The following is a 22,858-nucleotide window of genomic DNA, read 5'->3' as shown; positions in this document are numbered from 1 at the left end:
ACAGTGCCAGATTCTCTGGCCTGTTGCACTTCTTTTGCGCCATTCCAGTGGCATACAGGGAGCAGAAAGCTGCCATATCCACCCTGCTTGTCATTTCCCTGGCTTGGGGGAATCCCCAGCCACATATATTTGAGTGTGTGGAAGGGATTGGGAGAGGTCACAGAAAAGTGCAGTCTGGGAATGGATTATGGCCCCTTTGGGTAGATGAGAGCAGTCCTGAGTATACACATGTGAGCTTTCCTTTGCTTTATGGACATTACTAAGGGTAATATGCACAGGTATCCTCACCTTCCCAAGTCTGTGTGAGGGCTCTAGGTCTTTCATCCACTCCTTAGTCAGGAATGCAGTTTCCATTGACAAAGCCCTGGTCCCTACCGCCCCCACCCCACAGTACTTTGGCAACAGCTGAAATTTCAGCCCTCACCCTGCGACTGTGAGTGTGATCAGTCATTCTAAGATTGCAACACTCTGCTATGACTTGCTGGCGCAAAAGTGTCGTGTACTTACCATGCTTCCTGACTCTGTCCCATGGTACGTCTACACTGGGATAAAAGCCCTGTGGCATACCCCCGGCTGGTCTGGGTCAGCTGACTCGGGCTCATGGGGCTAAAAATTGCTGTGTAGATGTTTGGGCTCAGGCTAGAGCATGAGCTCTAGGGCCCTCCATCCTCGCAGAGTCACAGAGCTTGGGCTCCATCCCAAGTCTGAACGTCTACACAGCAATTTTTCAGCCCTGAGCCTGACCCAGGCCAGCGGTGGTTTTTTTATCCCTGCATAGACATACCCCCAGTGGCCTCTGAGAGCATCACCTGCCAGGCCGACTCATGTCATTTCTCTGAAATGGCCGTTTTGCAATCCATTGTGTCCTGCAGTTTTTCTTGATTGATCATTTTGTCTCTTAAATGCTTTCAGAATGCCATAGATGAAGCTCATGAGAATGTTAAACTTTATACCAAAGCTGTCCAAAGGGTTGTGGATCTCCTCACAGAATATGAAGCCAGAATTCTCTCAGCAAAAGTTGATCTTGGTAGCCTAGAAGAGTCCTGCCAAATTCTACATTGGAAACAAGAAGAATTTGAGTCTGCAAAGGCAGACATAGAGGATCTGACCTCCAAACTGGAAAACATAATTAAACCAAGTGCCAAATCACAACTGAAAAATACTTTAAGTGAGCTAGTCACTAAGAATTCAATACTAAGGGAGAAGGCACAAAGAAAGAGAACTGATATGCAGAGGTAGGTTTAAGTGATCTATGTAGGCAATGATACAAGGAAGATGATTGACAGTAAATGTGGAATCTCGTTTTTACTGTGATGGATCCTTATAGTTTAATAAAAAGGGCTCTCTGCAAATACATGCTGTTCCCAGATGCTATTCTAATGTGTGAAAATTACTCTAGACGAGGCTTATTTAAATTAATGTATAAAGCATTCGCTTTGAACGTATTCAAATAAGTATACCAGTCAGCACTGAGTCTGGTGCAGGGATCAAACAGGGAGACAGAGCATCTCCATAATCCGAGGCTTTGCCTCTGGTACAGCAGTTAGCCTAACGTGCCCCTTTCACAGGCCATTCTAGTACACCTCTACCCTGATATAACGCTGTCCTCAGGAGCCAAAAAAGCTTACCGCGTTATAGGTGAAACCGCATTATATCAAACTTGCTTTGATCCGCCGGAGTGCACAGTCCCGCCCCCCCGGAGCACTGCTTTACTGCATTATATCCGAATTCGTGTTATATCGGGTTGCGTTATATTGGGGTAGAGGTGTAACTGGAGATAGTCAAGGCAAAATCAACACACAAAACACAGTGTCTTCTGTTCCCGGCCCTCAGATACGTGTACCGAAAGCTCATTTGATCTTTTTGCTTTTTTTGTTTATTTAATTCTTTGCTTGTGATCTAATGTCTTTGATTATGTCAATAATAATGTGAAAAGCAACTCTGGGAACAGGACTTGTTGAATTCTTCTTCTTTTGGGCTGCTCCCCCGCTGAGCAACAGGACAGCACGAAAGTCTTCAGGTCCTACACACACACCAATTGTGTATGTAGATGTTCATATAAATTTTTTCTTTGCAATAGGGTGGTGGGTAAAAGAAAAAAAATAATTGGTATTTGGAGGCCATTGTATGCCTCAATTTTTGATATCAAACCTAAAATATTCGGCAAGTATTGCTTTAAAAGATATATTTGTTCAGATATGTTTGTTTGTTACATTTATTATTACACTGTGCATTAAAACTGAGGCAAGGAGGAATTATGGTAAAGTTTGAGTACTTTGCTAATTGTGTTTCATAGGTGCTTTGAAAAATACAAAAGCTACACAAAAATCAAAGAGAAGGTATGTGCTAATCTTAATGAACTGGAAAAGATTCTTGGACAATCTTTGTCCCAAATTCCAAGGTCTTATAAGGAAGCTCTGGAGAACTTGGAACGAAGCAAGGTAAGCGTGTCTCTGAAGTAGCTACAAAACCCCTGTACAAAACAATGATCCAAACAGACTCATTAGGTCTTGAAACACAAAGAGTAGAAGTGGAGTTCATAGGCCTATGTTTTCCTGAGGTTAGGTTTAAACAGGCCATATATGATGTATATATCATAGTGTTTACCAAATAAACTTTATCTGTGTTTCAGATACTTTTGTATCCATGCAAATGTATTATTTTTAGCACAAGTTCCTCCATGCTTCTTGACTGGGGCCTAGACCCAGAAGATCCTTGACCTTGTTTTCTCCTTCCCTCCTACTTCCCTAAGGCCTGGCCTCCTGTTCACATCGCTGTGTTAAAGAATCCCTAGTTTAATCCTTTTCTGGCCTACTGTTGTATTGTACACCCCATCGCAGGCTTTTTATATTTTATATCTGTAATTCCCCAATAATTACTCCTCCTGTGAAAAAAATCCCCCAGAAAATAAAAACAACCCCCCACCCTTCATTCCTGGTAAAAGGCATTTCTCTGCAGGACTAACAAAACAAAGATCCCAAAAAAAGGAGAATGTTCAAAAAGTCAAATACACCTCTACCTCAATATAACGCTGTCCTCGGGAGCCAAAAAATCTTACCGTGTTATAGGCAAAACCGCGTTATATCGAACTTGCTTTGATCTACCAGAGTGCGCAGCCCCGCCCCCCCGGAGCGCTGCTTTACCGCGTTATATCCGAATTTGTGTTATATCGGGCCGCGTTATATCGGGGAAGAGGTGTATAAGGAACCTTCTTAAATGCTGGGGGTGAAATCCTAGCCCCATGAAGATCAGTGGAAGTTTTGCCATTGTCTTAAATGGAGCCAAGATTTCACCCAATAATGTTAACATTCTCTTTTTGAGCTTTTTTAAAACTTCCAGAAAAACTTTACTCAAAATGAGATGTGGCCTATGACCTCTCAAGTGGATTGGTTTCTTTTTGGGGAAGTTAGAGATGTTAGAGATGTTGAACCTTAGCTAGGTGGCTATCACCATGCTACTATGAGGATAAAGTAAAAAGTGGTTAGGCTGGTGCTCTATAGTAGATATTGTATAAGCAAATTCTGTTTCCACTGTTATATATTCCAAACTCTTGCCCAGTTCTCTCTGTCTGTCTGGTTTATCCCGGTCTGCCTTATGTTATCTGATATAAAATTGGCTATCAGTTTAGTATCTAGGCATCAGACAACAAAGTATCTGTTATTGATCCCAGAAGACTAATCCTGTAAGGAATTGTTTTATTAGATATCCTGATATGCAATATTGTTCTGTTTATTATTTGTATCAAGGTTTTGGTCTCTAACCTTCTTTCGGCTGAAGAAGATCTAATGACGTTGAGACGGGACTCGAGAGACCTGAGCATGGTGTGCAAAGGAAGTGACTGCACGCTGGTCAGGATTGTGTCAGCACTGTGGGGAAAGTGGCTTGGTTTGCTCGAGGCTGCAAAAGAATGGGAGATTAACTGCGAGGAGCTAAAACAGGAATGGAAATTTGTCAATGAAGAAGTAAGTGGCTTAACGGGTTGTAGAATATTTTGGGAACAAACATAACAAAACAGGATGCTTAAAGAAGATTACGGGGCCAAATCTTTGGCTGGTGAAAATCAGTATAGCTCCCCTGAAGTCAGTGGAGATATGTCAGTTTACACCATCTGACTGTCCCATTATCTATTACCTTTTCTTAATGTAAACATTTATAGACTGAACTGCTGAATTCAGTCGGGCTACTCATTGGGTTTGAACTATGCATGTGCTTATGTGCTTTGTTGGATCAGAACTAAAGTGCTCAGTACCCTGCAGGATCAAGCCCTGAGCTCTCAGTCCACACACTGAGCTCCCATTGCTGTTAGTGTGAGTTTGATATGCATGTCAAGGACATAATATAATGTGAAATGCTGAAGAAAGTGCACTTTATCTCATACTTGTATTCTTTATTTAGGTGGAACGGCAAGCAATAATTCTAGATAATCTTCAGGAAGAACTACCGGAAAGTCCTAAAGAGAAAGAGAAGGCCTCCACAGATGCACTTTCAGAATTGCTAGACTATGTGGACTGTTATGAGGAAAACATGGACAGAGAGCAACTGTTATTGCTTTTACTACTTCATCGTATAAGAAGCATTCTGAATGTGCCTGAAAGCACTGAGAGAAAAGCAGACGTTCCCATTCGATACGAGATACATTCAATGCAAGATCGATGTAAAAAGTACGTGCAAGAAACTACACTGCAAAAACATCTTACACAGAACTACTTAATAGCAGAATGTTTTACTTGGCTCACTTGCGTTTTCTTCGTACTAAGAAAATGTTTCAAAAAGTTTAATGGATTTCAAATATGGGCTAAAATTATGTGAAAGATGTAAAATCTTGAATTTTAGAGGTATTGAGGACTTGCAGCTCCCAGTGACTGGAAGGGATGTTGCAGGTGTCAGCACCTGTGAAAATCAGCCTCCGTCTGTGTATTTGTGTACAAAATTTTATCTTTATCACTTCATTACTGCATCATGTACCAGATTTTCAAAGGGATCTCAACCTGGTTACCAAATCTGTGAGCAAAATTGTACACTTTTGTGTTTCTTCATGCTTGCTCTTTGATGTCTAAATCTTTGTGCACTTACTTTTCAATGCCTGTGTCTCTACATCTCAGCTGTAAGTGTGAAAGCTCTATGTCAAGCCTAAATTGGACAGTTAGATGGCTGACCTACCCAATTTGCTTGACTAAACATACTATATTTACTTTTATCTGAAGATTCATATGTAAAGAAACTTAGAGTGTGAAGTCAAAAGTGACTTAAGTACCAAAAAGTAAGCACGCCAAAATATAGACATGCATTTTAAGGCACAGATTTGGTTCTAAATGTATATTTTTAAATATCAGCATTTAATTTTGCAGAATACTCTTTGGAATATTTCACTTTCTAATTAATATTGAGACTAATAATTAATGTTTTCCCAATGCAAATCTTCTTTTTTTTAAGGCTATCTCAAAAGGCTCAAAAACATAAAAAATCTGTGCAGTCTGAGATTCAGGAAAGAGACAAGATTAATGAAGAAATAAATGCTGTGAGGAGTTCATTACAAAAGGCCTCATTTTTGTTGGGTGATGGAGAGTCACAAGATTCTACTGAAAAGGCAGCACGGTTGGAAGTGAGTAGAAGACTGTCACATTGTATGTAGCTGGTCTCTGCTTTTAGATACTAAATTTCACACAGGGGGCTGGAGCCTGCTCCCATTGAAATCAGTGGCAAAATATATAAGCACAGTGGGATGCGGACCAAATCCTTGGCTCTACAAAGTACGTGGCTTGGAACCAGCTAGAGCTTTGCGACCTGATCATGTGCCACAGTTACAGAGGCCTGTTCTGATGCTAAGGAGGGACTCAGCCAATCCTGTCTCACTTAGAAATGGCTGCTCAGCTTATATGCATCTTCTCATTCCTCCCATCCTGCCCAAGGATATCTTCGAAGGGGCTGATTCTGATCTCTTGCAGTGTATTTTGGCAGTAGCTCCACTGAAGTCAATGGATTACACTGGTGTAAAATGTTTGTAAGTGAGATCATTATCAGGACCACAACCTCCTTCAGTTTTAGGGCATGTCTATACAGAGTCTTAGGGTTACCATACGTCCGGTTTTTCCTGGACATGTCCGGCTTTTCGGCAATCAAACCCCGGGGGGGAATTGCCAAAAAGCCGAACATGTCCGGGAAAAATACCGGCCAGGCACTTCCTCTCCCACGGCTGCTCTGCTCCTCCCCGGACTCAGACTTCGGCTATGTTTAAGAGCCAAGCTGCCCGAGCCAGCGCTACCGGCTTCGGGCAGCCCCCGTGCCTCCGGACCCTGTGCCGCCGGAGCAGAGAAGCTGGAGCCGGGGAGGAGAAGTGCCCGGCCGGGGGCGCAGGGTCCGGAGGCATAGGGGCTGCCCAAAGCCCGAGTGCTACCGGCTTCATGGTTTACCGGGCAGCCTCCAGACCCTGCGCCCCCGGCTGGGCGCTCCCCCTCCCGGGCTCCAGCTGCGCTGGGGAAGCGCCGGTCGGGGGCTCAGGGTCTGGAGGCTGCCCGGCAAACCGTAAAGCCGGTAGCGCTCGGGCAGCCCTTTTCGCATGGCTGGGAGGGAGGAGGGGGAGTTAGGGCGGGGACTTTGGGGAAGGGGCAGGGAAAGAGCGGTGTTGGGGCGGGGCCGGGGTGGGAAAGGGGCGGGGCTAGGGCCCGTGGAGTGTCCTCTTTTTTTATTTTTTAAATATGGTAACCCTAATACAGCGAGAGATCGTGCATGGCAAGCTGGGGTGCAAATCTACAGTGCTGTAGCGTGCCACACATTAACTGGCCATATGAACCTTGCTGTTGTGCACTAAAAGTTCTGCAGTGCACTTTGACCTCCTGTTGTTTCAAACGTAATCCACTTCAAACAGCAGTAGATCAAAATGCATCACAAAGTTTTTAGTGCACAGCAGCTGGGTCCACTTGGTGACTTTGTGTGCGGCAAGCTACTGCGCTGTAGATTTACACCCCAGCTTGTCTATACAGAGTTAGTGCATGACAAGCCCTTAGATTTACAGCTGGGTTTTAACACATTTTCTAAAACCTTTATATCATTTAGATGTATTTGTTGTTAACCTTGCATGAGTGGCTTATTTAAACTGTAGTTTTCTTTCACAAACTCCCTTATGTGGATTAATTATTGTTATTGACGATTAATATTATAATATACATTTATTTATGGTAGACCCTGAAGGCCCCAGTGAAGACTGGGGCTCACTTGTGCTGGGTGCAGTACAAACACAGAGTGACAATCGCTGCCCCATAGAATTTACAGTCTGGAAGAGACAAGATGACGAAGGGTTGAGGGCAGGGAATAACATACGAACATATGAGAATGGTGATAATGTGCTTGGGGATTTCTTTGGGAGTTAACGCAACGTGGAATACGCAAATACATATCTAGGGAGTTCATGAGCTAGCATTACTGTTATGAAATCTTTCAAACTTGTCTGTAAGAATTGTTTTTCACTCTGTAAGTACTTGCAGGCCAATGCTGCTATTTCAGTGAGGTTTTTATAGTATCCAAGAGCAAAAGGCTACCATTTCCACCTCTAAATTCCTGCTGTACTCCTTACATTGTGCTTGCTGTAGCTGAATGAGGGGTGGAAAACTGACCGGGAGGGATGCCCCTGGCAAAATGAAGCAGTGTAGACAGTACTCCCAATACCACTGCCAGGAATTGGAGGGCAAAAGAATCAGCAATGCCCTTTAAAAAAAAAAAAAAGTCAGTTTCCTTAGTTGACTAAATAACATAACCTCAGTATTTGCAGTGTTCCTTCTACTGAGAGTACTGAAAAATCCCCCAATTTCACTTAAAATAAATATATATAAGAATAATATGTGCAATATTCTCTTTCCTATATTTAATATAAGAAACACCTTGGCTACTGCAGTTAGGTTTCTTAAACCTGCTTCAATGCAGGGGGAGGGACTTCAAGACCTACATTTCTATGATTCTAGTCTATGAAATACTGACAAAAATGAACTGCAGTGCTTATTTATCTATCTAAAGCAGTTGGCCGTGTTTTAAAGTAGCACCCGTGTAGGATAAAGCTGCAGATAGTGAGGTAATGTTATGTAGCCCCTTGGGGTAGGGACCATCTTTTTCTTCTGTTTGTACAGCACCTAGCACTGTGGAGCCCTGGTCCATGATTAGTACTCTTAGGTGCTAGAGTAATACAAACAATAATAATCATCATTATTATCTAGTTCTTTAGGACAAAATTGGGAAGCTTTTATGGACCACAATTTTGCAGCTAAAAAGTATTAACTGCACGTTTGTATTTATATACTGATATGGAAGTCCATTTTACAAAGGGATATTTTCTGCTTACTGCAGGTCAGAGAGTTGTTTTCTTTTAAATGCTGGTTATTTGGGAGCCCATAAATACTGGCACATCCTTAATTGTGGTACTGTTACAGTAAGCTTCTTTGTGGTGTATTTGGTGTACAGATGCTTTATGTTCTTTACAGTTGGACCCAGTTGTCACAGTAAAATGGGAAAGAAAACTTACCGGTAATTTCATCCATTGATACCGTGTTTCTCTGCATGGTACTTAGGTGTGGGACAGGATTCCCAAATGGAGGTTAGGATTTAATGGGGAATGGTTAAACTTTATAAAAATCATCACCCCATAGTCTAACAGTAAAATAAAAAGTTCTCAGTGCATAATAGGAATTTATCACTTTGCCCAATAACTTACTTAACATTTGACACCTCACAAAAATGGCAGAGAGTAGGGGAAAGTAACTGTAAAAACAAGAAATTTTGCAACCTGACATTTTAGAAAGCCTAACAAACAAGTTTCTTCTTCCTTCTTTCTGTGAGAGGACTTCGTTCAGGTTTTGTTTCTAGGCCACAGGCTGCAGACAGTTGTTCAGGTTTCTTTTGTCTCACAAAACCTACATTCCTCAACGGAACTGGAACACACTGTTTTGAAAGGAGCTCTGCTCTGCAGTTCTACATAATTACATGAAAACAGACACTTCAGCTTCGAGGCTGTTGCTTTTAGCAGTCTTTGTGTTGTTATTATAGTAATGTAGCTGTTAGAATAATGTTAAACTGTTAAAACTTCTTTGAAAGTAAAAATTGAGTAATTGAAACAGGAATGTCACAAAGCTGAACATTAAATCACAGAAGCACTTTAACGTTTTAATCATATATTATTTCTGTCAATAAGTATTACTGGAACAATAGTTTGACATGGAGTGGTATCAAGTTTAATTAATTCTTACAGATTGAAAAGCATCATTTGTCTAAACCAGTGAATATATCTCAGGTTTAATCTGCTAGCATAGGTTGTCAAGTCAGGTTTTGTAATGTGAAAACAACTTATTTAAATCAACATCATGGTAGAAGACTCATTTAGTTCCTACTGAGTTTAAGTTTTTGGTGTTTTATAAGTGCTGAAACCTCTCTGAAATGTTTTTAGGAGATTCAGAGTATAATTAACAGAGATAATCAAACTATTAAGGATATTATGGAGAAACTACGAATCAAGTATTCAGAAATGTATACAATAGTTCCTGCAGATATTGAAACACAGTTGGAAGACTGCAAGAAAACATTACAAGACCTAGAAGAGAAGGTAATAATTTGTGAAATTCACATATTTATTTATTTAGAATGTTTTTACGCTATAATATTGCCATAACTACAAGTGTCAGTTGAAAATGTTAGTTGGTATAAATGCTAATTTTACTTGCATTCCACACTTAGTACAAATATATAAACTACAGATAAATTGCATGTGTTACCTCTGTATCCTTTTAAAATATTATAGCAATCAACAAATTAGGGTATAAAATGTATTTTAATTAAGCTACACGAAGAAATGGCAGATTCAGTAAGGCTAAGAAGCATATACATTCTTTTATACCTTCCAGAACACCACTGTTCTCTTTCCCTTCAATCTTATTCTTAAACTTGACCAATAGTGTTTTTTATCCTCTGTTTCCCAATAAGTGTGAAACCTCATCATGGTATCATACACAGCTGGATGAGAAGAGATGTTCAAAACATATGTCTTTGTTTTGTGGGCATTTCAAAGCCATCAAGAAGTTCAACAAATACTTTTATAAACAGAGCTGCACACATGGCAGGGTATTATTAGTGCCATAATTCTTTATAGCAACCCCTGGAGCACTGTGGCGCCCTAAAAAACTTGCCAGTTAATGTAGATAACTAACATTGTCTCAGTATTTTCAGTATTCCCCAAGTACAATACATGCATAATACATGAAATATCATCTATTTTTCTAGAGCAAAGCTGTCAAAGTTTTAAGAGGGACTGCAGGGTGTGAAACAAGAAGAAAAAGAGAATCAGACTGGTCTATTAAGTTTGAGATAAAATTCTAACCCTAGAAGCATAGAATTATTGTTGTTTATATTGTTTAATCATTTTTACTGATTCTAATAAAAGGGGTGAAAAAGAACAAAATGTATCCTCTCTGGTGCACACTGCTTTCATGCTCCCCAGTGATTAAGGAGTCTCAGTCCCGTTTTCAGAAGTGACTAAGGCATTTGGAAGCCCAAGGTCTGATATGTATCAGTATAGGTATTTTAAAATAGGAGCATGATTTTTTTACTGTAATAGCTATACCAATACACCCCCCAGTGAGGATGCTGTTATACCGGTATAAATTATACTCCTGTAAGCTGTGCTGGTTAGTATAAGCATCTTTATACCAGTATAACTGCATCCATACTAAGGACGGTGTACTGCTTTAACTACAGTGGTATAATTAATGTAGTACAATTTTTGTGTGCAGACTAGTCCTAAATGAAGTCTCTCTAAAAAAATTGGGCTTAGGTTCCTAAATCAGTTAGGCAATTTTGAAAATTTTACCACAACTTACCCAAAAATCATGGTACTCAATATCCCTATTTCTTGTTCCTGAGGAGTTCTGCTGAGAGAGATTCTGCACTTGATGGTTTTGGGGCCTTAAAGTTATTTATTTTTGTAGTGAATCTGAGCATTAATATAATGGAAATGTGTAAAACCTTGATATGTATTTCTCAGGCAAAACAGTGCTATCAGCTGGCAGATAATAGTTCAGTTTTGATTTTTTAGAGTGAGGAGCTGGAGTGTGTCCTTTCCCTAGTACAGGTTGTATCTCTTAGGGTACATCTACACTACAGGGGGGAGTCGATTTAAGATACGCAAATTCAGCTACGTGAATAGCGTAGCTGAATTCGACGTATCGCAGCCGACTTACCCTGCTGTGAGGACGGCGGCAAAATTGACTTCTGCGGCTTCCTGTCGACGGCGCTTACTCCCACCTCCGCTGGTGGAGTAAGAGCGTTGATTCGGGGTTCGATTGTCGCGTCCCAATGGGACGCGATAAATCGATCCCCGAGAGGTCGATTTCTACCCGCCGATTCAGGCGGGTAGTGTAGACCTAGCCTTACATTGCTGGCCAGAACAGAAACCAGCAGACGTGACCCAATATTGTACTATATTCTATTGATTTGTATTTAACGCAGTGTTCCACCTGTCATTTTAGTGGGATGAAACTATTGAATGACCCATGAACTCAACACCATATTACTGTTGCTTCTCACAGCAAATCTAATTCTGCCTTTACATTCTTATGTGACTTGTCAAGGAAGTAATACAAAGAATTCTGAAACTTTTTGTGAGACATTATGAATAAAGAAACAGATCTTTGTTACCTGCATAACTTTTCCCTTTACTATGACAGGTTAGCACCAAAATCTTGCAGAGCTCTCCTCATTATGCGATGAATCAAAAAGTAGAGAATATTAACAATGGCCTGCAAGCTGTTGAAAAGATGTTACAACACAAGAGTGAAAACATTGCAAAAGCCAAGGAAATTCAAAAGGTAATGTCTCAAAAGTCCCTTTTCTGAGTCTGAAGACTGCGGGTCCAGTTACTGAATCTGATTTAGGAGATTGTCAAGGGACCTTCTGTTGTGTTTGCCTGCATACGCAGAAGCATCTACTTGATGAATACTTTCAAAACCTTTCAGCTCACAGTAAAAGATTTTTTTTCTTATTTGCCTTAGGCATGGGTGACCCAGGGTAGATACAGAACATTCTGTACTAGTCATATGAGTTCATGAACCTTTGCAAATTCAAAACTCACATGCCCCACACAGGAAACATTAAATTAGATATGTATCCTGTCAGAATTAGGTCTCACCTTAATGTTTTTTTTTACCATATTCTCATATGCAGACAATCTGGGATGTGCTAGATCTTTGGCATTACAAACTGAATGAACTGGACTCAGAAGTGCAGGATATAGCAGAAAAGGATCCATGTCACGCACAAGAATGGATGGACAGCTTAATGATTCCTTTGCAGCAGTACCAGCAGGTCTCACAACATGCTGAGCGTAGAACTACACTCTTAAACAAGGTAAAGGCAAAGCTACAAGTGTTTGGTTTAATAAAGGATCAGACATTAAAGTAGAGACTATGGTTAAAATTCAAAAGGGCCTGCATGGCATAGGAGCCTAAGGGTACGTCTAGCGATCGATCTATCGGGGATCGATTTATCGCATCTTCGATCCCCGATCATTCTGCCGTCGACTCCGGAACTCCACTGCAGCGAGAGGCGGAAGCAGAGTCGACGGGGGAGCGGCAGCGGTCGACTCGCCGCCGTCTTCACGACCAGGTAAATCGACCTAAGATACTATTCGCGTAGCTGAAGTTGCGTATCTTAGGTCGATTTCCCCTGTGCCCCCCACCCCCAGTGTAGATCTAGCCTCAGTCTCATTGCAGTCTCAGTGGGACTTAGGCTTCCTAAGCCCACATTCTCAAAGGTATTTAGGTGCCTAACTCCCACTGCTTTTAATGTGAGTTAAATGCTTAAATACTTTTGAAGATCTTGGCCTAAGTGCCTAAATCACTTATAAAACTGGGAATTAAACTCCTAAAGCATTCAAGTGTTTTTGATCATTTTATCCTGCTTCTTTATTTCATAGCCAGGTTAATTTCACCAAACTCTACAAAAATATATTGAGTGTTCTTTAATTTTCCCCCTTAAATGTGTTTTTTTTTCCAGAATGTAGCTAAAAAGTCATTCAGCTAATCAGGCCAAACTCTGTTGATGTAAGTCCTTAGTGGATGCCAGTGGAGAATTAGGCCTTCCATCATTCACAGTTAGGGATTTCTCTCTGTATAAATACGATATGGTCCTCACACTTCTTAATGGATTTATTCTCACGACACCCTTAAGAAGTAGGAGAGTACTATTCTCATTTTAAAGATAGAGCTGAGGTAAATTAAGTGGCTTGCCCAAGGTCACACACAAAGTGTGGCAGAGCTGGGGATTGAATTCAGATTTTCTGTTTTCTCAGTCAAATGTGCTAACCCTGATTTGAGCAGAATAATACCACATAGTTCAGAACTTACTAATAAATATAACTAGTCTTTCATTTATAAGGGATGTTAACTTCCGGTGTTACAGAACATACGTTTATAAGTATTTTTTTATAGGCCACTAGTAAGATGGAGGAATATGAGGAACTCTTGAAGAGCATGCAGTTATGGATAGAAACCACCAATCGCTTGTTAACTGTGGAGGCTGAAAATGACTCTGCAAAAGCCCTGAGTAAACATGCCAAAGCCCTTCAAGTAAGTGTATATACAAAATTTCTGTACACGGAGCCCAAATTACAAAAACTATGTGGCTTATTCTAAGTATCTCCTGCTCATGTAGGTATGGATTTTGCACCAACAAAATTTTTAGGTACAAATAGGAAGTCCACTGAAAATTTGAACTTCAGTGAACTTCAGTGAAAAATGACCACAGTGATAAAAAATGTCAGCAGCCATAGGAGGATAGATCTGTCTCAGAAAATGATAAACTTTGTGTCCTGCCCATTGTCTATTGTCCATTGTCTATTGTTGCACTGCTTTACAGTTTATCAGATTTTACAAGTCATACTGTTGTTTTTAGTAAACAGTGCATTGATCTAGAATTAGTAGATCAGTTGTTTGGTTCTTGTGCATTTGTTAAAGCATTTTGAGGTGAATTGTGATTCATAAATCAGTTTCCTTATGCACTTTAAAGTGGACTGTTGTAAGTTCTTTCAAGTGTCAGGTTTTTGTAACATTATCAGAGGGAATTTGACGCCAGGGGCAGAATGGTGGAAAGACTGGTTTCTGTATGTGAAATCTTAGTTCATAGAATATCAGGGTTGGAAGGGACTTCAGGAGGTCATCTAGTCCAACCCCCTGCTCAAAGCAATACCCAACTAAATCTTCCCAGCCAGGGCTTCATGAAGCCTGACCTTAAAAACTTCTAAGGAAGGAGATTCCACCACCTCCCTAGGTAACCCATTCCAGTGCTTCAACACCCTCCTAGTGAAAAAGTTTTTCCTAATATCCAACCTAAACCTCCCATACTGCAACTTGAGACCATTACTCTTTGTTCTGTCATCTGCTACCACTGAGAACAGTCTAGATCCATCCTCTTTGAACCCCTTTCAGGTAGTTGAAAGCAGCTATCAAATCCCCCCTCATTCTTCTCTTCTGCAGAATAAACAATCCCAGGTCCCTCAGCCTCTCCTCATAAGTCATGTGCTCCAGCCCCCTAATCATTTTTGTTGCCCTCCGCTGGACTCTATCCAATTTTTCCACATCCTTCTTGTAGTGTGGGGCCCAAAACTGGACACAGTACTCCAGATGAGGCCTCACCAATTCCGAATAGAGGGGAATGATCACGTCCCTCGATCTGTTGGCAATGCTCCTACTTATACAGCCCAAAATGCCGTTAGCCTTCTTGGCAACAAGGCCACACTGTAGACTCATATCCAGCTTCTCGTCCACTGTAACCCCTAGGTCCTTTTCTGCAGAACTGCTGCCTAGCCACTCGGTCTCTAGTCTGTAGCAGTGCATGGGATTCTTCCATCCTAAGTTCAGGATTCTGCACTTGTCCTCGTTGAACCTCATCCGATTTGTTTTGGCCCAATCCTCTAATTTGTCTAGGTCCTTCCGTATCCTATCCCTACCCTCTAGCGTATCTATCACTCCTCCCAGTTTAGTGTTATCTGCAAACTTGCTGAGGGTGCAATCCACACCATCCTCCAGATCATTGATGAAGATATTGAACAAAACCGGCCCCAGGACCAACCCTTGGGGCACTCCGCTTGATACCAGCTGTCAACTAGACATGGAGCCATTGATCATGACCTGTTGAGCCCAATGATCTAGCCTGCTTGCTATCCACCTTATAGTCCATTCATCCAGCCCATACTTCTTTAACTTGCCAGCAAGAATACTGTGGGAGACCGTATCAAAAGCTTTGCTAAAGTCAAAGAATAACACGTCCACTGCTTTCCCCTCATCCACAGAGCCAGTTATCTCATCAAAGAAGGCAATTAGGTTAGTCAGGCATGACTTGCCCTTGGGGAATCCATGCTGACTGTTCCTGATCACTTTCCTCTCTTCTAAGTGCTTCAAAATTGATTCCTTGAGGACCTGCTCCATGATTTTTCCAGGGACTGAGTTTTGGCACGAGAAGGCATGAATTTAGCCCAGAAGAATCATTTGCTCTCAGGACATGACTTTTTATGTAAAAAGTCATCAGAATGTCATTGCTGTGCCTCGGATTTTACTAGTGGTATTGTAGCCTTCCATGGTAGGTTGTTCTATATTATAGAGGGTGTAATCTGCCATAGGGGAAATATGAATGCAAAATTCTATGAAAGTTTCACTGACTCCTGTTAATCCAAGGATTACATTATTGCATTTAAACAGAGTCTTTACAGTTTGGAACATTAGTATGTTTTGGGCTGAAAGGCCAAAGTATTTGAGAATGCAACGAGGTTTGTATCTGAGCTGAGGTGCATCAGTGAATCAGGCAATCTAAGTGCCTCAAACATGGTGATGTTTTTATTTTATTTTTTCTAGATGGCATTGGAAGATTCAGAACAAAAGCAAAATCTTCTACATACCATCTATTCACAACTGGATGAGTTATCAGTAATCTTTGAAACAGAAAATATAGTGCAACAGATAAATGAAGTAAATGGTCAAGTAACATCTTTACAGCAAAAGATAGTGGAAATTCTTCCACAGATCCAGCACACGGCTGATGTAAGTCTGGGTAGTCTGAAAAAAATAGCCTTTTATTGATGTTTCATTAGATCGTATACATTATTTGCCATTAGAATGCAAGCATTCTCATTTTAATAATAGGAATAACATGTAGGTAAATGCATCATTTAAAAAAAAATCCCAATGTGATAATTAAGCTGTAAAATTCAAGAGAAATAGTAAAATAATTTGGGGGGTGTGCCTTCTGTCTCTATGAGGAGGAGAAATACAATGCTTATTACTAGCTTATTCAAAGGGCTTGTTTCCACAGAGAAATTTGACAGCAGAACTATACTTTTATATAATTATTCTGCTAGAGTTACACCAGAATAATAGTGTGCACATGGGGAGTTATACCAATATAGAGTGCCTTTTTCTGGTTTAGCTCATACAGTTTCAAAGCAACATAAGCTAAATTGGAAAAAGGCAATCTTATACTAGAATAACAATGTCCGTACAGGGTGCTGTGTGGGTATAATTATATCAAAATAGTTCAGCCAGTAAACTTCCCCATGTATACAAGCCCAAGAGTAGTTCATGTGTGACTTCAAGGTTATTTTGATTCCCTACTCAGGGATTAAACCTGACTAGCTGACCATTAATACCGAATTCCCTATGTGAGTTATGACAAGGAGCCTGTGAAAGACAGTGTGATTGATAGCAACTAGCTTCTGTATCAGCAATACCTGTTGAATGTACTGTAAATGCAGCAGCATTCAATCTCTGATATTGTACATAATTATTATTTTTTTAGTAAGGTTCAGTTTAATACCTCTTTCTGATATGTTTCCAGTCAAAACATATTGTATAATACAAATTGTTTTATTTATATATGTTTGAAGGGCAGCTTGAAAATATTTGTTATTAATATGAAACATTTAAATCAAAGCCACACATTTTGTGGTTCTAATTTGCATTAGAAGAAAATTTACTTCCAATTAAATTATTGGAGTACAATGTATTTAGAATTTTGATAAAATTTAGACCTGGTAATTCATTAATTTATTTGGTATTTATTAACAACAATAATAAACACAATAACAATTCATGTGGCCGTAAAATGAAATTTCATAGTCCACAAATATTTTGGATATTTCAAAACATCTAGGAGGTGGATGCCATTGAATCTGAAGTGAAAGTGATAGGGAAGAATGTTGCCAAAATTAAGACGATCTTGTCAACAGAAGATATATTAGATTTTTCTCCTAAAGAGCATCTTAGACATGGACAGGTGTGTATGTATCTTATTAAACCTTGTTTTCTTACATTGAATAAACAAATCAACACATTTCACAGATATGAAGATGGCTTATTAATGCAAACAAATTATTATGATGCATGACTTGCTTTTGAGGACAATAATGAGTAGGTATATTATGGAAATTATGGCTGTAATTCCCATAACCCAAAGGCTGAAGGAACTTTTTCACAATTAAATTAAGTGGCCTTGTGGTTAATGCATGAGACTACGAGTTGGAACATCTGTGTTCTGTTTCTCTCTGCAGTAGATTTCCTCTGTGACCTTGTGCAAGTTGTTTATTCTTAAATTTTCAGAAGTGCACATTAATTTTTGGTGTCTCCATTTCTGGAAACTTTATGACCTGATTTTCAGAGGTCTTGACCATCCAAACTCTAGATAATATCAACATAAACTACAGGCAATTGGCACTTCAGAAAATCAGGCCCTAGGTTTCAGGTTGGACACTCAAAAGTTGAGGCAAAAGTTGATATTAATTTCTCTGTACCTTATTGTCCTCATTTTGTGAAACGAAGGTGATTATATTACCTCAAAAGGGCAAATTCATTTGTTTTTTACAAAGCACTTGAAGATCATCGGATGGAAAAGTGTATATATGTGCAAAGTCTTATTATCTAAATCCCTTTCAGTCTTACATTTCTATAATTCCATGATTATTTATCAATTCAAGACTTCATTGCAAGGATATTTTGGCCAGGATGTTCTGCCTTCCATCCCCGGGTACAATAAATCAAAGTATTAAAGATATTTTCTAATTATTTTTTCCCTGTGTCTACAAGCCACATTTTCAGTTCATCTACATGCAAAATTTGTGGATTCAGTTTAAGGGGAAAGCTGAAAGTTTGGTCATATGTTTGCTGTTCTGTTACCCAGAGGTCACTTGTAGCTGCTAAAGTATATGGAGAAGTGATTAATATTGTGAAGAAATATTTCACCTTGAAAACAGTATTCTTCCTTCCCGATTTGTAGCCTTTGTCCACATTAGAGAAATATACAAAACATTCCCACTGATTTGAGCACTTGTGAACCATAATGTAGATAGGGTTCTGCTAGTTAGACCCATTTTCACCACCATTTTAGTGAAACCTGCTGAAAGCAAGTCTAGTGGTTGGGTAATTTTAACGTTTCAATGAGCTCCATCAATTTCTGATGAAGACTGTGTGACTCTGTGATAAGGTAATAAACAGGTCCAGCAACCTTTACACAGAGTCATGCAGATTTCACCTGAAATTGATGGAGATCATTGAAATGTTAAAATTACCCAACAACTCAGTAAAACTATAGTACATTAGACATGACTTTCTGTCTGCACTTATTTATCAGGTAGAATATTCTGTGCTAATTGCATATGTGTTTTCAGTAACGTGCAGCATTTCCACAATACGCCTCAGGTCCACAAGATGGACAGAAATAGTCCCAGTGGCCCCTGTCCTGCAAGTGTCATGACACACTCCTCTTGGTTTGTACAGTCTCATATATTTTTTGAAAACATTCTGAGGTAAAAATTCTCTGAAGGTAAACTGAGAGAAGGTCCAAAATCAGTCCTGCAGAATTTACATAAGAGAACTTTTTAACAACATGACAAAAGTGATCATTGCTTCTTCTTCATAGCATATTCTGGTTATACTTACATTTTTAGGTTATACTTGGCCACATCAGTCCCTTGCAGAAGACCCTTGCTGCGATAAAGGGCTACGAAGAAGGTCTTAGGTTACCAGGAATGAGAATGCAACCTCTCTCAGTCTTCAAAAGAACAGGCCAACTTATGAAAGAACTGAAAATGTTAGAAAAAAGTACCAAGGAACAAAATGAGCTACTGGAGGTAAAGTACTTGCATTGACATCAGATTCATTTGTTCTGAAATTTCATACAAAATTCCCTAAATTGGTAATAATTTCTTTGGTGACGAGACATGATTGTCAAGGCAGGACCATAGTACACTTGCCAGGTCTCTTATCTCTGGTTTTGCTGTGTAATTTAATATAAGGACAAAGCATGCTATAACTGTCTTGATGTTTATTTAATTTTGGAAGTCAGCTAAAAGTGATGCGAGTTTCTTTTCCCAGATAGCTAATGCCTCATGGCACCTTGTGGTAGTTTTTGGTATTGCACAAAAGCAGTGGCTTTGTTAATTGTTATATCACTTGACTACCTATGCTCCTGCAACCCAAGTCAATGCAAGCTGCAGGTGCTCAGCACCGCTGAAATTCAGATCCTACAACTTTATACAGAACATAGAAATATTTTTGTTCTATATAGCTAGCATTTTAGAGTAATTTAATTACCTTATCAATCATTATGAAAATGTGAATAGTCTGTTGCTGAAGGAGTTATTTCTAAAGGATGTCATCTCTTCTTATCAGTAAAGCACAATGAGCCAATTTCCTCCACTGTAACTTGTACTGCTTATCATTTTGAAGCTGGATATCTCCTGACCTGACCTCATATTAGGTACTGCAACTGGACTTCTAATAGAGGTTAGCTATCCTGGGATGCAGTGATTCTAAAAAAGATTTGAGGGTCCTGGTGGATAATCAGTTGAAGGTGAGCTCCCAGTGCGATGCTGTGGCCAAAAGGGCTAATGCAGTCCTTGAATGCATAAATGGGAATCTCGAGTAGGAACAGAGAGGTTATTTTACCTCTGTATTTGGCACTGGTGTGACCACTGCTGGAATAGTCTGTCTAGTTCAGGTGCCCACGATTCAAGAAGGATGTTCAAGAGAGAGTTCAGAGAAGAGCCATGAGAATGATTAAAGGATTAGACAATATGTCAAGGAGCTCAATCTATTTAGTTTAACACAGGGAAGATTACCATGTACTTGATTACAGTCTATAAGAACCCACTGGGGAAACAAATGTTTAATAATGGGCTCTTCAGTCTAGCAGACAAAAATATAACATGATCTAATGGCTGGAAGTTGAAGTTAGAAAAATTCAGACTGAAAATAAGGTGTAAATTTTTAACAGTGAGAGAAATTAACCATTGGAACAATTTACCAAGGATTGTGGTAGATTATCCATCACTGACAATTTTTAAATCAAGATTGGATGTTTTTCTAAAAGATGTGCTCTAGGAATTATTTTTGGGGAAGTTCTATGACTTGTGTTATATAGAATGTCAGATGAGATCAGTGGCTCTGCACCTTTCCAGACTACTGTACACCTTTCCAGAGTCTGATTTGTCTTACATATCCCCAAGTTACACCTCACATAAAAACTACTTGCTTACAAAATCAGACAAAAAAATAGAAAAGCGTCACAGCACACTATTACTGAAAAAAGCAATAGAGGGTCCTGTGGCACCTTTAAGACTAACAGAAGTATTGGAGCATAAGCTTTCGTGGGTGAATGCCCACTTCATCAGACGCCATGCCACTTGACACCATGCAGGGCACTGCATTTAGCCATATGGAATGGAAATCTATCAGGCGTCTGATGAAGTGGGCATTCACCCACGAAAGCTTATGCTCCAATACTTCTGTTAGTCTTAAAGGTGCCACAGGACCCTCTGTTGCTTTTTACAGATTCAGACTAACACGGCTACCCCTCTGTTACTTATTACTGAAAAATTGCTTACTTTCTCATTTTTACTATACAATTATAAAATCAATTGGAATATAAATATTGTACTTACATTTCAGTGTATAGTATATAGGGCAGTATAAACAACTCATTGTCCGTATGCAATTTTAATTTTCTACTGACTTCGCTACTGCTTTTTATGTAGCGTGTTGTAAAACTAGGCAAATATCTAGATGAGTTGATGTTCCCCCTGGAAGATCTCTGCGTACCTCCACAGATACGCGTACCCCTGGTTGAGAACCACTGGACTAGATGATCACAATGGTCCATTCTGGCATTGGAATCTTTGAATATTTCTGGGTGAGGAGGAGAGTGGAGGCTCAGGACTAAACAGTCCAAGAGGGATAGCTCAGTGGTTTGAGCATTGGCCTGCTAAACCCAGGGTTGTGAGTTCAATCCTTGAGGGGGCTACTTAGGGATCTGGGGCAAAAATCAGTACTTGGTCCTGCTAGTGAAGGCAGGGGGCTGGACTCAATGACCTTTCAGGGTCCCTTCTAGTTTTATGAGATAGGTATATCTCCATATATTATAAGATGGGTCTCTGCATTTCTCAGCATGATGTCATCAAACAAAAGTTTTTTTCTTCTTAAACACACCTTTTAAACTGTTCTCTATTAACGGGAGTGCTTTAGCACCTCAGGGGCTGTTGTTCCACTGCTGGGCAGTTTGGCAATTCATACCTGCTGCTGTTAGCATATGAAGGTAGACATCATCCTAGATGTGTGCTTATATGCCCAAGATTTAGAGGTGCTGGTATGGAATATGCCAAAAGGTATGCACATTCTTATAGTTGGGGGAAGGCTGGGGCTCCAGGGGCTGCAGCAGTGTACTTCAGTGTTCAGTGTTGAAGCATCATCTTGTGGTGAAGATGTACCTAGGTGTCCTGTTCATTTTTTACCCCAGATTTCCTGTGTGAGCCTCTGATGTCCTACATTTGTAAAATGGAGGTGGTGGCAGGCCTGTGAAGTAGATGTATATTATGAAGCTAAGTTTGCAAACCACATTGAGATCCTCAGATACAAGATGCTATTCAAATGCAAAGTATTATTATTACATGGTTCCCATTGGTTCAGATGGGCCCTTAGGTATAAGTTTTCCTGCTTTGAAATACATTTTACTTGTTGGAGGCAATATAATGTTTATGCTCGGCATTTCCATAGAATCATAGAAGATTAGGGTTGGAAGAGACCTCAGGAGGTCATCTAGTCCAACCCCCTGCTCAAAGCAGGACCAACGCCAACTAAATCATCCCAGCCAGGGCTTTGTCAAGCCAGGCCTTAAAAACCTCTAAGGATGGACATTCCACCACCTCCCTAGGTAACCCATTCCAGTGCTTCACCGCCCTCCTAGTGAAATAGTTTTTCCTAATATCCAACCTAGACCTCCCCCACTGCAACTTGAGACTATTTCTCCTTGTTCTGTCATCTGCCACCACTGAGAACAGCCTAGCTCCATCCTCTCTGGAACCCTCCTTCAGGTAGTTGAAGGCTGCTATCAAATTCCCCCCACTCTTCTCTTCCGCAGACTACATAAGCCCAGTTCCCTCCGCCTCTCCTCATAAGTCATATGCCCTAGCCCCCTAATGATTTTCGTTGCCCTCAACTAGACTCTCTCCAATTTGTCCACATCCTTTCTGTAGTGGGGCCCCCAAAACTGGATGCAGTACTCCAGATGTGGCCCCACCAGTGCCGAACAGAGGGGAATAATCACTTCCCTCAATCTGCTGGCAATGCTCCTCCTAGTAATGCAGCCCAATATGCAGTTAGCCTTCTTGGCAACAAGGGCACACTGTTGACTCATATCCAGCTTCTTTGCCTTTATCTCCTACAAATCTAACTCAATTTTTAAATGAGATTTCTTCATTAGAAAACAGATTGGAAAAATTGCATTTCTTGGCAACTTGGGTGTCATACTGTGCAGCAAAGACTCTCCAGTCCTGTTGTGTAGGTTGAAA

General features: G+C 40.2%; 1 protein-coding gene across 17 annotated transcripts in view; it reads left to right on the top strand.

Annotated features, from left to right (window-relative positions):
• Positions 1-22,858, top strand: part of SYNE2 (spectrin repeat containing nuclear envelope protein 2) — a 284,849-nt gene that overhangs the window by 135,586 nt on the left and 126,405 nt on the right. For all 17 annotated transcript variants that reach the window (XM_065593763.1, XM_065593775.1, XM_065593774.1 and 14 more), the window contains 12 exons: positions 913-1,235; positions 2,297-2,441; positions 3,747-3,962; positions 4,396-4,661; positions 5,434-5,602; positions 9,428-9,583; positions 11,700-11,840; positions 12,196-12,378; positions 13,461-13,598; positions 15,879-16,064; positions 17,173-17,295; positions 18,962-19,144. In XM_065593763.1, coding sequence (XP_065449835.1) covers positions 913-1,235; positions 2,297-2,441; positions 3,747-3,962; positions 4,396-4,661; positions 5,434-5,602; positions 9,428-9,583; positions 11,700-11,840; positions 12,196-12,378; positions 13,461-13,598; positions 15,879-16,064; positions 17,173-17,295; positions 18,962-19,144 — 2,229 coding nt within the window. The remainder of the gene's footprint in view (positions 1-912; positions 1,236-2,296; positions 2,442-3,746; positions 3,963-4,395; positions 4,662-5,433; positions 5,603-9,427; positions 9,584-11,699; positions 11,841-12,195; positions 12,379-13,460; positions 13,599-15,878; positions 16,065-17,172; positions 17,296-18,961; positions 19,145-22,858) is intronic.

The sequence above is a fragment of the Chrysemys picta genome, chromosome 4 (assembly GCF_011386835.1).
Source record: "Chrysemys picta bellii isolate R12L10 chromosome 4, ASM1138683v2, whole genome shotgun sequence".
NCBI lineage: Eukaryota > Metazoa > Chordata > Testudines > Emydidae > Chrysemys > Chrysemys picta.
Note: the sequence above shows the minus strand (reverse complement) of the source record. Positions and strands in the feature narration are given on the sequence as shown.